The 14,613-nt window shown below is 42.8% G+C and overlaps 2 protein-coding genes, 2 long non-coding RNA genes and 1 other non-coding gene across 16 annotated transcripts; 2 read left to right on the top strand and 3 right to left on the bottom strand.

Moving 5' to 3' along the window:
* Nucleotides 1–77: 77 nt before the first annotated feature.
* On the bottom strand, nt 78–1,432 carry LOC129593933 (uncharacterized). The gene is made up of 3 exons (XR_008691141.1): nt 1,198–1,432; nt 948–1,010; nt 78–506 (listed from the first exon to the last, which is right to left on the bottom strand). It is a non-coding gene; the product is annotated as an uncharacterized LOC129593933 (long non-coding RNA).
* Nucleotides 1,433–1,703: 271 nt separating this feature from the next.
* On the top strand, nt 1,704–2,431 carry LOC129593916 (60S ribosomal protein L32-like). Its single transcript, XM_055490424.1, has 3 exons — nt 1,704–1,884; nt 1,985–2,137; nt 2,199–2,431. The coding sequence occupies exons 1-3, from the start codon at nt 1,789–1,791 to the stop codon at nt 2,355–2,357; spliced, it is 408 nt and encodes a 135-aa protein (XP_055346399.1). The 5' UTR covers nt 1,704–1,788; the 3' UTR covers nt 2,358–2,431.
* A 414-nt stretch (nt 2,432–2,845) lies between these two features.
* Nucleotides 2,846–6,588, bottom strand: LOC129593859 (uncharacterized). 11 transcript variants are annotated; one of them, XR_008691122.1, is made up of 8 exons: nt 6,324–6,588; nt 6,084–6,254; nt 5,566–5,738; nt 5,320–5,480; nt 4,376–5,246; nt 4,201–4,304; nt 3,712–4,123; nt 2,846–3,468 (listed from the first exon to the last, which is right to left on the bottom strand). It is a non-coding gene; the product is annotated as an uncharacterized LOC129593859 (long non-coding RNA). The 11 variants fall into 11 exon arrangements; XR_008691125.1 differs by having other exon boundaries at nt 4,201–4,678; nt 4,749–5,246; XR_008691126.1 differs by having other exon boundaries at nt 4,201–4,666; nt 4,749–5,246.
* Nucleotides 6,589–7,100: 512 nt separating this feature from the next.
* LOC129593958 (5S ribosomal RNA) lies at nt 7,101–7,219 on the top strand. The gene has a single exon (XR_008691143.1). It is a non-coding gene; the product is annotated as a 5S ribosomal RNA (ribosomal RNA).
* Nucleotides 7,220–7,690: 471 nt separating this feature from the next.
* On the bottom strand, nt 7,691–14,508 carry LOC129593806 (stress-activated protein kinase JNK-like). Of its 2 annotated transcripts, none has more exons than XM_055490273.1 (8): nt 13,824–14,508; nt 11,836–11,965; nt 11,165–11,362; nt 10,301–10,466; nt 9,670–9,927; nt 9,214–9,338; nt 9,013–9,076; nt 7,691–8,790 (listed from the first exon to the last, which is right to left on the bottom strand). In XM_055490273.1, exons 1-8 carry the CDS (start codon nt 13,946–13,948, stop codon nt 8,561–8,563), a joined length of 1,296 nt encoding a protein of 431 aa, XP_055346248.1. In that variant the 5' UTR covers nt 13,949–14,508; the 3' UTR covers nt 7,691–8,560. The 2 variants fall into 2 exon arrangements, with proteins under 2 accessions (XP_055346248.1, XP_055346249.1); XM_055490274.1 differs by having other exon boundaries at nt 9,682–9,927; nt 13,824–14,507.
* Between the last annotated feature and the right edge of the window lie 105 nt (nt 14,509–14,613).

Below are 14,613 nucleotides of genomic sequence, written 5' to 3'. Positions count from 1 at the left end.
AAATCTGATAGATCTTACATTCTTACTTAATTTGAAGCGTAATAATTATAAAACAATTCTCAATTAATGGCGCATGTATTCAGGTACAACGCGCGAGAAGAAGGATCTAAATATTCGCATCTACTGTTATGACTACAATCGACAAATACCGCGAGATTTTCGGGGTACTGGTTGATTTGCACTCTTTCCAGAATCTAATAATCAAGGATAGACAATGCACGAGCATTAGAAATCCGCAAAATTGGCTTTATAATTCACATGAACACTGTCGTCTGCAACTTGGACTCTGTGGAGCATAAAATAGTTGTACACAAATGATCGCCGGTACCGCTCAAGTACAAAGGGAGTGTATGATTGCATCACCATAAAACATAATTTATTTGCTTTGTTATCAGTTGGTTATAATCACAAAATAAATCTTTTAACTTCACTTTTCTGAACATGCAGACTTCTCGTTTTCTTTCCGTTGTGCTGCTTTATCCTTCATCTTCCGCAAACGCTTTTGCCTGCAACCAAACATGCAACATGCAGTACTCACACACGTATAATTTACTTTAAATCACAACATTGTAAATAAAACGAAGCCACCCCACTACGGGTAAATTTCGCTACTATAAAATGTAATGTAATAAAACTAATAAAATACTTATACGAATGAGAGATCTTAATATGATTCACATTAATAATTAGCATGTAGACAACAAATACCTACTTATTGTAACTAAATTAAACCATTTTGGTTTGACTAAAATTGTCTTCGAATAAAGACCAAGGAGTTGTTGAAGATGAATAGTATTTGCAACCCAGTACTGTAACTGCATATTCCATTAACAAAATAACGAAGTGTCGTTCCGTAATATTCAACAGCTCTACCATAAACTTTGAGACACTCGTTCACTTAATTAGAATTTAAAAGTAATTTACAATTTTACAGATATGTGTCTTACAGCTCTAGGTAGAAATAGACAGACGTGCACGATGTGCATCACGCAGCCGATTTTAATGTGGTTCTACAAAAACAAACGTTTTCGTTCAGTGCGCGACCAAACGTTACCTATTTCTACGCAGGTCGCTCGAAGGCTTTTAAACAATACGAAAGTGTTTTCTACGGAGGGACTCGCAGAGGAATAAGGAAAGAAAGACCAATATAAGGACCAATGCACTAGTAATACTAATGGTAAGACTAGTAATACTTACTTCGCAACTCTCTGATTATGGGCAATCTTCTTGATAATCTGGGCGGCTTTCCGACTGTTAGGATGGACGAGTTTCTGCTGCTTCTTCACCTTTCGTCCTCCTCCCATGGTAAAGCTGAACACTGATCAAATACAACGAAACACATCAAAATGAGGCGTAAAATAACAAGGACTGCCGCAGATTGCGCAACACAATCAATCCAGATCAAGAAGCTTCGAATTTTCAAGATTTCGTAATAAATCCTGTACAATACAGTTAAATAAAAAGCCAGTGCACGAGCTGCAGCCCATGGCGGATGGTAGCTGGATCGGTCAATGCGCAAAAGGCAGCGTCTACGTGTGATTTACTGAGAATGCATGGAGAACACCGTATGCTCTTGCTGTATGTACCATCGTTTCAAATTTCGGAAGCATTTGACGAATTCCCGGTATAGCGGTGCGTGCGTTCGTTTCCGGCGTCTGCGTACGGAATGACGTATCCGTAACCCTTACTGATTTTGTGCGAGCTCGTAGGCCCGTTTACATGATATAAGTTTTTTGGAGCGGAGTCCCGTTGGTTCTCTAGAAGTTACTTTTTTCCCGAAAACGTAAAATGGCATACCCTACCAGTTTAAATAAAACCCACATCGTTAAGAAGCGTCTGAAGAAGTTTTCCCGCCACCAGAGTGATCGCTATGGAAAATTGCGGGTATGAATCTACAGTGAAACCCTCATCATGGCACCCGCCGTCCTGTTTTGACTGGTCCCTGTTGTGCGAGATTTTGTTATTGACTAATCTGTTATTGTAGCCCAGCTGGAGAAAGCCCCATGGTATTGACAATCGTGTGCGTCGCCGATACAAGGGAACCAACCGCATGCCAAAGATCGGTTATGGCAGTGACAAGCGGACCCGACACGTTCTTCCCAATGGTTTCCGCAAGGTCCTCGTCCGCAATGTTCAGGTAATATCTTCTTGCAGCGCTGTTTCTCAATGCCAGATCAATATGTAAGGTGGTGTGATAGGATCTGGAAGTGCTGATGATGAACAATCGACGGTACTGCGCGGAGATTGCCAGTGCAACATCGGCCAAGAAACGCAAAGACATCGTTGCCCGGGCTAAACAGTTGAGCATCAGAGTTACGAATGCTAATGCGCGTTTACGAGCGGAGGAGAACGAATAAACAATTGTCATCCTGTCTTTGATATGTTTTATGTTTACTTTCCACCGATTGCATATATTAAATCCGCGTTTTGACTTCTTGGTTCTGCCCATTTTAGTGTAATGAAACCCAGTCGTTCACTGTTACAGTGTAGCACTGTAGACTGTAGAGTACATGTAGAAGAGAGTATGATTGTAGAGTATATGTCGAAGTCTGTAAACTGGAGTTTATCGCTTTTAACTTGTATTGTAAGTGTCATATTTACAATTCGAACTTAACCGATGCGCGAAATGTAGATTTTGTGGGATTTTAAATTCATCAAATCCTCTAAATCGCTGCCCATATAAGTACTTAAGTAAAGCGCATACACGTCGTAGAATGAGTCTGTGGATGTGTGGTAGCGTGATCCGTGTTTGGGGGAGTTAAGTAACGAAATTTGAACGCGCTTCTAAAGTACAGTGTCTCGCTAAGAATGGAAAATAGCCGACAAAACCTTTACTGCGTTGCGGTAAGTTACCTTTCAGATAGCTTTACTTCTATAGAAGCCAATACAGCACATGAATATTATACCAGATTTGCAAAGACACCGGAAATAAAAAGTTCACCCTAAATCCTATACGTAGTCCAAAAAGGGGATCACACGTTGTAAAAATAAGTCTAAAAATAAATAATCACTAATACAGTAATACTCACTTAGAACAAAACAAAAATCTCTGCTATGAGAATAAAAAACCATAATACTATTGCAAATTCAAACACAATTAAAAATCACCGGATACCCAAAAGTCACATAATGCTTCTTTCGCGCAGTTCAGTAGGGGATTTTTCTCGTATCTTCGTCATAATCATCATAATCCGCGTGTACAGATTCACGATAGCGTTGCATTAGAACTAGATCAACTTTGGCCTTTGGGAACGTCAGCCGCGTTCTGGGTACGAATTTTGGGGTCTGACATCCCGACGCGGGGCAGGCATTGCCTTGGATGCCGCTGGAGGATTGCTGGCGACTGGCGTTTGAGGCACTTTAGGAATCTCAACAGGCCGTGTCGCTCCGTACGCTAGCGGAAGTGGCTTCGGCGCTCCTCGGGAATATGTGTTTCGTCCTGTGTAATTTTGTCCAGGCATAGGCCATCTACAGTACGTAATTAAACAAAATGTTTTCCATGGTACAGATTGGTGAAAAAAGTATATTGTACTTTTTAGGCCTTAGCGATCATTTTAAAAAAATAAACATTTGGGTGAATCACGTTTATTACTAACAAAAACGTTTATTTTTTTGATCGTTTTTACGCATCCAACAGGCACTTATGAGGCTTGTGCCATACTATGCTGCATACAAGGAGCTTCGGACCCGTCACAACAAAATATTACATACTTGACTGTAATTACGCCCTGGCATCGGTGGCGAATTGGCATTTGGGGGAACGACGTAAATGGACAATGACCAGCCTATCCCGTTCTCAACCATCTTGTCGTACAGCTGCAGCAGGAAACACTCTCCATCTGAACACAGGCCGACACTAGGGCACGACTGGCATAGACGATCCAGAGGAACACACCGTTGTCGCGGCTTACAGTTGATTGCTTCGCAAGTCGAATTACAGGCGCACGTTGTTCACGGGTAAGAGGGTGCTTAAGATATCCAGAAGGACAAGACAGAGGACAAACACATTTAGGCACCGGTTCACAAGGAGGATATGGACAGTTTGGCTGCACCCAAGAAACAGACTCGAAGCCCCGTCGGCAAGTGGCTTGTGTTTATGGAGCCGCAGAATCAAAATTACAATCTACAAAACAGCAAAAGCTCAAAAATAATTTTTAAATACAGATAACCAAACAGATTGATAAAAAACGATGAATTTACCAGAGCCGCCAATGCATACCGAACTGGACCCATCGGGAGTACAAAATTTCGAATACTTCCACAGTCATGGTCTCCTTTATGCTGCTTAACACAAGCCGGAGTTTCTGAAGAGCGCAACGAATTTTACACAATGCTAATACGATTAAAAGGTCAATGATTAAAAGGTCAACTTCACCGCTACAGGCTTGTCTGTTGCAGGTATCATTCGCCTGCCGGGTCCAGTACACTCTTTTCTATTTTGGGACGCACACATGAGTTTCAAATCTCTGACCTCCATACTCTTCGTACAACCGCTCCACGGTCCCCATTCTGACCAACCGACAACGAATCTTTTAGACAAGTCCAAAGCAAAGCTGACATCGAGTATGGACCACGAAATGTGTCTGCCCCGTTTGTGCAACCTGGACAGCTGATGCAGGGGTGAGGTTCAGTGCCGCCTGGAGCGAAGCCGTATAATGTTTCCCGACTACAAGGAGGTCTGCAGTATATTTAGTCCGCTGTTTAAGTTAATCAAATGGTTGTTAGCGGACCACAACGCTACGGGCCACCTGTCGGCTTGGGTTCTGTAACCACGCTGCCGCCTCTAAGATGGGGAACAACGTCTGCATATAGATATGACTAACAGAGTGCGCAGCTTTCCTACGGCACAACAGCGGGATGGGGGCCGTTATTAACTTTTACTGGTTGGAGCTCGACGACACCGAAACCACCGGGATGTGGAACAACCAGTACTGTACCTCCACAAGGCCGGGGGCCATCATCGACATTGGGATATCGGACAACATCCGGATGGGACACAACGCCGTACGGTCTAAAAGGTAAATGTGCAACTGATTTTTGTGTTAACTTTCGCTGTATGAATGATTTTTCTGGTAGGAGGAACTGTTGTAGCTCAAAATACGAGCTATGTTGAATGCAAGCCTGAGAAATTATACCCTGCACCGACAACATCCCAGGGATGGGGACCGGCTGTCGCACTTAGCACTGCCGCTGTCGCTGGTTGGGGATGAGTGGCCGAATCTAAGCCACATCTTAACCTAAAATGTCTGAACTCGACATGTACGGTACCACGAAAACAGGTACAGCGAAAAACAGATATCGTGCTAATTGCACACTTACTTGAACAAGAACGTTTTTGACATCTTTCGATTTCGAAGTCGTGACCGTGGCAGGCATCAGAATCCTTTCCAGGTGGACACAGAGTACTTATAACGTATTCTTGTTCTAACGCCGTATGCTCCAAGGATTTCAAGAGGATAACAGCGCTTCAACTTCCTGATCTGCAAGTGGTCATGGTTTGAAAGAACGAGTGTCAGTTATCATCGGTGATTCAATATCACATCGTAAGAGAGTGGCAAGTCGTACCGTCACAAGCGTCCGTATTACTCGTACATGCCTCATCTTCGTAAGGGTAAGAATTACATATTTCATCATAACGCTGCTGTGTAGGGACATTACAAGTCCCATGGCGAATGCGGCCACCTCATCGACATTTATGAATGCATGGTGACAGCATCCCCATTCACAACCTTCGCTTGCTGTAAATAAACACATCGCGATATTTAGCAAACAATCAAAGTATAAAAAAGGAAAGAGCAGGACATATTTTAAAGAAAAATATTTATAAAAAGATTTTACTCTAATACTTTTTTAATTTTGTTAATATATCTTCACTGTATTTGTTCAGATTCTGTTAATCAGCTTACCGCTACACGAGATAGTATTAAGTCATATGCATTTAAGTGCTACTGCTGCAAAGCAGTCGCAACTATACTCGTATAGGTACTACAAGAACCAAAAAACTAAACCGTAGCGTCGGGCTTATGCAATATCATATTTGACCCAATCATTCCAATGACATTTAAATATACAATTGTACCCACTTTTGCAGAAATTGCAACCTCGTGGTTCAAAAGGCTTTCCACTGCAGTATCGTCCGCTGTTCCATGGTGTCGGATGAGTACAATCACGCAACGCGTACTGGTATCCTTCTTCATAGCCATCGGTAAAGCATTCTGACCAGTCACTCCACTGCCCATAATCATCGGGAATAACTATTGACAAAAGCAAAAATCGGTCAACAATCGTTTCGCAGAGCGGCACAAGCGCGCTGAAACACTAACATTGCGCATTGGAAGGCTTCCGACGAGTCTGGTTTCTGCTCGACCATCACGCGCTCGTACTCCAACGGCGACATCTCTGGATGGGCAAAGCGAACAAGTTTTCTGATCTGTATAGCAGATAAACCAACAAAATCAGCAACTGTCTCCTTGGGGTAAATAAAAGAAACGCTTCGAATAATCAAATTTATGGAAGATACGCTGCAACCGCAAAATTTTGCTTAGGAAAGCAAAACTCATAAATGAACGCCAGTTCCAGCAGTGCCAAACCAAAATCCAAGATCACCGCCAAATTCCAATAAATTTTACAACAAATTCCATTAAAATCAATGTAATTGGCATTGTGAAGTTGGGATTTCAAAAGTGAAAAATTTTAATACTTAGTCCACGAAAACTACGATTTTACATTTCATGGTTTGCACTTTGCAGTTTCAAGATTTACAAATCTGGGTTTACGGTTTTGATTTTTGAATTTTAAATTCTAAGCGTTATTATTTTGTTTTAAGTTTTTGAGTTTCAAGTTTTATGTTTTACGGGTGTGAGGTGTGTGGTACACTGGTACGCCATATATCTTGCATACTAGATACGCATAGATGCGGATGCCGGATGGCCGTTTTGGCGTTTTGTCTGCACCGAATTTGATTGCACGAAACTTTAAAGGGTCAATTTACAACAGGAAAACATTTCCGGAAATGAAAATATTACGGTAGTCGAATTTTATCATTGCTTTCAGATTTCTGATTTGCGTATGTATTAAGCGCGGAATATTTCACACATTTTGTCTACGACCATACCACGTAGAAAACTCCCGATCCCGTTCGATCTCGGAAGATAACCTACGTCGGGCCCGGTTAGTACTTGGATGGGTGACCGCTTGGGAACACCGGGTGTTGTAGACTTTTTCTTTTTTAATAACCGTACTGCATGTTGTCTTGTAACTTTTTAAGTACTACGAGTAGTACCATAAATTTTTATGAACTTTCGTTTTTATGTGAGTCTGTATTAATGTTTAATTGTTTACTACTCCAGAAACTTCGAATCTTGTCATACTGTGCCTTTTATTTGGAACAATAGATTAAATCGAATTATAAATTCATCAATTTCAGCTTTCAGGTAGTTTTTTTGCTACATAACATTTTTTTTATATTCCTTTGATATTGTTTCGTTCTTGCTTACAGAACTGATGAGAGAATTTTCAAAAGAAGGATCTGGAGTCTCAATAAGAATTTAAAGTTGGCATCCGTAAGTCGTAACTGCAACAGTTAACCAACCACTAGTGACTACAGTAAGCTTCTTATTTTCCCTGCAATGCTACTGGTCATCTTGGTATTCACATCATACGGGACTACGAGGTGCAATCCGTCGCTTCACCAATACGCTCAATTATTTATTTACCCTGCATTAGTGCAGATCATAACACAAGAGATTTACATAATTATCCTGAGGAATTTGGTTCAAAATTGCAGCAACATAAACTAGAATTATTCCGGGTTGTAAACAGCTGAAAATTGAATCAAAAACAAGAATAAAAAGGACATCGTAAACTATAATAACTGTAACAATACCGACTATGACTCGAACATATTACGGGCATAACGCGCCAAAAATACCAGGCTTACATTAAAATCAAAACAAAAACAGAAGACAATAAAATCTCTAAAGTTTAAAGAATGAGGTTACTGGGAGTGAAAATTGGCTGCCGAGTGGGCCGGATGATGGCGTAGCGGATCGCCCTGTTTTTTGCATCTTCTGTCGCGGTACTGCGTTACTGGATCCCTTTCATAGCCGCGGGACAAGGGAGCAAGGAGGAGGAGGAAAATACATGCGCACGCACCACGTAGTAGTAAATCAAGCAGCATTAGACCGGGATCATTTGGGAAAACGTCTTCGATTTTTCCAGCTGTCAGCATTAAGCTTGAGCAATCAATGCCAAAAACGTACCAGAGACACAGAGATAGGATAGAATGATACGATTCCTTCCCCATTTCCTTTCCACACCCAACAGCAGCAGCAGCACAACAACAGCAACAAACCCCGTATCGCATCGTCCATGGCCAAAATAGCAGCAAAATAATTAATCCCGCCCCCGCATATCCCATGACATACAACGATAGCGTCCCCCCGACTTCCTGACACTGATCCACTTGTCTCCATCTCCGGTGCAGGATGCTTTTATCGTGATTAAATACTCGTCTCATTCCACGTCTTTTTTTTGCTATTATCGCTTTCTCTCTCCTTCTTCAGCGGCTATTTTTATGAATGCTGTTGGATGAACTGGATGCCGAATTATTGGAGGATGCTGAACGTTCGCTTCCTTCGCCGTCAGCCCGTCCCGACGAATTGCGTCGCAGCCGGCTAGCATCGGCCTGACCGTCCTGCACCGCGCTACCACCGTTTGTGGTAGGCTGTTCCGGACCGCTCTTCCGTTCGAATTGCCGCTCATACTGCGTCACTTCATCATAAATTAATCCTGTAAAAATACATGGAAAAATGAACCTTAGATACACTTCAGAAACGCTCAACCGCGATAATTAGCAATGCAAATACCATTTAACAAAACAAAAATTTAAACGGTAAACGTGCCAGATAATCCATAGTGTTTTATACAATAAACCGTCAGCCAAGAATAGGAAAATTGCCTATACAAGCCGTTTTAACTGGAATAGTCAAGGATGCTATAAACAGAACCCACTTTTCCATTCTTCAACCGTGTGCTCCCGCTCGTCGACAATGTGATCGTAGGGTCCTGGGCCTTGCTGTAAATGACAAGCGCAAACTGAAATTGGCAAATACACATACATACAAACATACAGAAAGAGAGAGGAAGAGACAGCAGCACCACACACACAGACACAAACAGTCCACACTCCAAATGACCTGACAACCTACTCACCCCGTTGACCTCACTCTCTTCAAACCAAACATTAATGTAAGGATGCTGTAGGGCATCATCCACGGAAATTCGCTTCTCCGGATCAATCACAAGCATTTTCGATAAGAGATCGCGAGAATAGCTGGCTGTAAAGCAGACAGTGAAGACATTTATTTTACTTATTTTGGCTGTTCCCGATGACAAAAACACTACAGCGTCCAGAACAATGTCACTGTATTTGACTGTATAAAGGTGAAAACAGCTTTAGCTTTTACGCGCAGAAGCGTGAATAGCCCAGCAGCCTAAGTTTTGCTCAAAAAAGAGCCCTAGCCATTGAAATTCAATGCTTTTCGCATCCTAGCAATCGCCACTCGCCCAGTATTAGACCATGAAAAACAATTTCCACCGTACACGGATCAAAAGTGTGACAGAGCCCAAACGCCAGAAAAACAAAGCAGTAGCACGCGGCCGATTTACCTTTCAGCTTACCATGCTCCTGACTATCAGGAGGGAACAGTACATCCGGGAACAGCTTCTCAAAGGGATACCCGGCGTATTTGGGCCGGTTTTCCACGTAGTGGCGCACGCTGGGCTGTAAGCGTTTCATAAAATCCACCGACGGTGTGCCCAGCTGTTCAATGATCTTATTCCACTGATCGATATGGTCGGAGCCCGGAAAGAGGACGGCACCGCGGATCATCTCACCAAATATGCATCCCACCGACCAAATGTCCACTAAACCCACATGAGCATATCAGCGTGATTAGCACAGATTGATCAACATGTCACACATATATATACACGGGCACAACGCCCGAAAGACTATTTAATCGCACACTCAAAATCGATGGCCAATACTCTCCGAAGCCAACCGCGAAACTGCACAAGAAATCACATTATCCCGGCCCTGGCATCTATCAATCTCTGGAGTTGTGCACAGGCACAGACCAGCGCGAGGCGTCGCATACAGGGAAAACAGCCGGCATTGCCCATATCGCAGCGCGACCACACCATTGCAATCGGCGGGCCGGGTGTCACTCGGCGCTCGGCCCGCTTTTCCCCATGGGTGTCATATCGATCGCTACATACGTCTATAAAAACTGATTACCGTTTTCCTTGTATCCCATTCCCAGAATAACTTCGGGTGCGCGATAATATCTCGTTACCACATACGGTGTCATCATGAAGGTGGCATTAGCGGAGCGGGCAAGACCGAAATCAAGGATTTTCAAGGTACAATCCGACCGGACCACAATATTGCTTGGCTTTAGATCCTGTCAAAACAATTCAACTCACCATCAGACTCAAAAACGCGTTACACCCAAATTGCTGACGTCCGTTACTGAGTAAAGAAAACAAATAATATGTATTATTAATATGTATTTCGAAAGTACTTGTTCTGACTTTTGAGCGTGGAGAATATCAGACCAATTAAGTGAGGCTAGGAATTTCATCTTTTTTTCGCACGAAAAAAAAGTGAGAACTTCGTTATCTGCATCAAGAAAATATCAGTGAGAAACAAACGAAAAGTGCCGAGGTTAATACAAGTGTTTTTTGATAAGAAACCGAAACGTTTTGCACAAAAATTATACGCTGTAATGTCTTTACAACGATACGCGGAAGACAGTAATAAATTATGCACTACTAATTGTTAAACTGGAACAATTTCTCAGCTTCGTCACTTCTTTTGACCGCAGACAGAGCGCCAGCGCGGCGGCACGGCGCTCTTTCTCTTTCCTCTCTGCAAAACACAGCAGGGAAATGCCGCGCCGTGTGTTAATCAGCGGAATCTCCAAGGATTCAGCAAATATAATCATTATAATCACGTAGAGAATTTCTTATGGCATCACGCGCACACCGAGCTTCCCCGCGCTGAGTGTGCGCGCGTGCATAATCCCATCTGGCATTTAAAACCCCGGTCCACCGCCGGAGTTAACGGGCGGCGCAAAAGGCTGCCCGTATATACTCTTACCCTGTGGATAATTCCAGCTGAATGCAGATGCTTAATACCGCACAGGAGCTGGTACAGGAGGTAGGACATGCGCTCATGATCGAGATCCATCTGAATAACCTGACAGAGATTAGCATCCATCAGTTCCATCACCAAATAGACATCCGTGAATTCCTCATAGGTGCGCTGGGGCGTGAATGCATTCAGTAGACCGATTACCTGCGTCGTAAAGAGAGGAGAGAAAAGTCAGCCCTATTCACCTAATACATACGGACTCTAAGTGCAATTCACTTGAGGACAATTTTCCCTTTTTCCCAGACCGTCCTTCCGGTTGCGCTGGTTTTCTACCATTTTCTCCCGCGCATTTCACCGGACCTTCTACCGCCGACGAGCACCGTGGCTGTCGCTGAGTGCTCCGCCAGCAAATTATGCTGCTGGCTGCCGGGAATCGATACTTTTTACCAGGGTTTCTATCCGGCTTATCTTATGACATCAAGCCAATGAAGCGTAAGAAATGCGGGCTATTATCATAGACGTAACGGAAGGGAGAATATATATCTGATTCCCCTTCGGGAAAAACATCCACGTAATCAACTAACCCCGGCAGCCGAAACGGTCCTCGGTCGATCAATGGGAAAGAGAGATTTTTACCTGTCGGTTGTTTGCTCATTCACATTCTGTAGGATACTTACATTCTTATGATTAACCAAATTCATGAGCTTGAACTCGCGATATGCCCGTTTAGCGTGCGTGACATTCTGGAAAGGTCGACTGAGCTTCTTAATTGCCACATGCTGACCCAGGACGCTATCGTATGCCGCACTGCAACAGAGGAAAAAATGATTACATTGAGAATGGGTATAATATTACATACACAAATACTACGGCGTGAAATCTGTAGTACATATCTGCAGCATAAATCATCGGCGAAAATGTGAGAGCAAAATAACCACGACATGAGTCACACAATCGCATCATTCTGGTGCGTGTAATACGTCGCATAGGTAATTTGGCATCGAAGTAGCACATTAGCACTCGCACGTCAACGAGAATTAGTCACAAAAAGAGGTAGCGCATAAAAGGATCTAATTTCTATTGATTTATTTTTGCAAACTGTTCTAAAAGAGATTAATTAACTCATTAATTAGCTAGGAATAAGTCAAATAGCCGACAGCAGTTTTCAAAAGCGATATAATATTTCTGTTTTGCAAGAACCGCAAAGAAAAAGCAAAAAAACCGTTTCGCTTTATTAACTGCATTGCGGAAACCAAGAAAAAATAGCCGATCGTAAAAAATCAGCCACCCAGGAAAAGACGGCTGGATTTGCATGGCATTTTCCCGCGCGTCGGCGATATCACGCAAACCCGTGCACAAATACGCCCAAACAAATGTAGCTGTGCACGGTGTACTCCAGGAACGGCATACCGCTGCGGCCTTTTTATTATCAAAATTCTACAACGTGCCAGTACAGAGTTTCAAGAATCCTTACTGGAGCAGAATAATCAATAATTTCTATCATTCACGATTTCGATAACGACTGCGTCGTTGCTACAGTCTCAAATTTGCCAGGAAACTTTTGAATCAGAAAGCCCAATTTCCCTGCAGTGCCCATTCACACGAACCGGTGGCAGTGGGAACCGGATGTCGTAATGGGGATTTTCTGTATGATCGTTGATGAAGCAAATCGAAATGGTTCTTACTATCTGTGCATAGAAAAATGGCAAAGAAAATTCAACAATCACTCTGATTAAAATTATATCTAGAAAAGATCAGAATATCAAAAAATTTTACAACTAATTCTACTTACAGCTGAACAAACTTTTCTTCCATTTAACGTGTCTTGCTACCTGGGGTATTTATTCAACCGCGAGTTCCAAATATTAAGCTGATTTTTGGAAAAGCAACCAATGTCAAGTACTCACGTTCAATATTTTTATCCTAGGTTATTAAGCAAATGGTTTGCAAAAAAACTGGATTTGGCAATAAAACTAATTAAAAGGAATATAAGCATTGCAGTCCTGACTGGAAAAGGCAGAGCAAACAACTGAGTGCTTCTGTACATTTGCTAATAGGACATTAAATCAATCATGACAGGGAAAAGCGATGACGGGAATGGCTTAACTTTACGAGCCGTCGTACAATCTTATTATGCACACACTGTGCCGCGCCATTCGCAAGTGCACACACTCCGTCATCCAGAAAACAATCTTCCACACTGTATTAATCGCTCATCAATACGGTAAGTACTTCAGTGGTTCAAAAAACCATTTCATATATATAAATGATCCACTGAAAAAGCCACTATAAAAAAGGAATATTCAGAAAGCTTTACGTCATCTAAAGTGTGCAACAAACGACACTTTCAATTTTCATTTTTATTTGGCTCCAAGTCTATACGTAATAAATAAAAGTAAAAAATCAAAGTTTAAAAATATTAGAAAAGCTTATATATAACTGATAACAGCAAAAAAACGCAGTACTATGCCAATGGAACTAAATTTCCTATTTTTTTCTTGTACTTGACTGTATTCGTGATAAATAATGCATGTGCTGATTCGGACAGCTCATTAAAAAGTGCAAATTTCCTCCCTAACACAACGATCGACATGGGAAATCTGCGAGTGAGAACGTAAGGAAACATACACGAACACTGCCAAAACTGCGGGGACGATTGTCTTACCACACAACGCCTTGGGCACCTTGTCCAATATTCTTCAGTGTCTGATAGCGCTTCAACACCGTAAACCGTGTTTCTCCCACTTCAATCGTGTAGAACTGTCCGGGATTCTTCGTGGATGCCGCCATGGAGGAACAGGCGCCGCGGCCCAGCTCATTCGTTCGTAATTAAAACGGTGAAAGTGCCAGCCGATACCCGCACTCCACCATCCATGCAGTCAACAACAACACAAATCAAACAAACAGAAACAGCGAAAGAAAACTGCCACTGGTTCCCCAGTGCAAAAATGGCTGATTAGTTGACTGGTTGCCACTTCAGGCTCAGTGCTGAAGAAACAAGTCACGGGAGCTCTGTCTGTCTCTCGATAGACTGGATTGCGGGAGAGATATGTGCAGCTGTAGACGGAGCTGGTGGACGTAGATGAATATCCAATAAATCCAGAATACTATACGATTTACACAACAGCATCGGGGCCAGCTGCACACTATGTGCTGCTGCTGCTGTCAGTGTCAGCTATTCAGCACAGATGGGGAATGTGGGGAGGAGCTGGCTGTGTGCGCATGTCACGCTGTATATGTGTTTTGACTTACTGCCTAAACAGGCGCAGGACTGCCGGGATGAACGACGGGGTAAAATTGTTGACTGTACAACTTGCTGGAGAGAATATTATTGTGATCGTGGCCAGGAAAGACTGCGTGTATGTGAAGGGAACGGGAACAGCAGTACGGCCAGCATAGCCCAGCCAATGTGCGTGGCTGACGTCATGCGTTGTTGTCGCGCTTGCGCTTACGGG

This window comes from Paramacrobiotus metropolitanus, unplaced genomic scaffold, assembly GCF_019649055.1.
Source record: "Paramacrobiotus metropolitanus isolate TYO unplaced genomic scaffold, Prichtersi_v1.0 Parri_scaffold0000064, whole genome shotgun sequence".
NCBI classification, from domain to species: Eukaryota; Metazoa; Tardigrada; class Eutardigrada; order Parachela; family Macrobiotidae; genus Paramacrobiotus; species Paramacrobiotus metropolitanus.
This window is presented reverse-complemented; position numbering and strand designations above follow the sequence as displayed.

What these genes read in the sequence shown, in the direction of transcription:
- LOC129593916 (XM_055490424.1), top strand. Translation starts at nt 1,789, where the DNA reads ATGGCATACCCTACCAGTTTAAATAAAACCCACATCGTTAAGAAGCGT. An exon ending in ATCGCTATGGAAAATTGCGG is followed by an intron (nt 1,885 to 1,984) that starts GTATGAATCTAC and finishes CTGTTATTGTAG; the next exon opens with CCCAGCTGGAGAAAGCCCCA. An exon ending in TCCTCGTCCGCAATGTTCAG is followed by an intron (nt 2,138 to 2,198) that starts GTAATATCTTCT and finishes GTGGTGTGATAG; the next exon opens with GATCTGGAAGTGCTGATGAT.
- LOC129593806 (XM_055490273.1), bottom strand. Translation starts at nt 13,948, where the DNA reads ATGGCGGCATCCACGAAGAATCCCGGACAGTTCTACACGATTGAAGTG. An exon ending in AATGGGATACAAGGAAAACG is followed by an intron (nt 9,928 to 10,300) that starts GTAATCAGTTTT and finishes ATGTGGGTTTAG; the next exon opens with TGGACATTTGGTCGGTGGGA. An exon ending in GGAGCATGGTAAGCTGAAAG is followed by an intron (nt 9,339 to 9,669) that starts GTAAATCGGCCG and finishes TCTGCTTTACAG; the next exon opens with CCAGCTATTCTCGCGATCTC.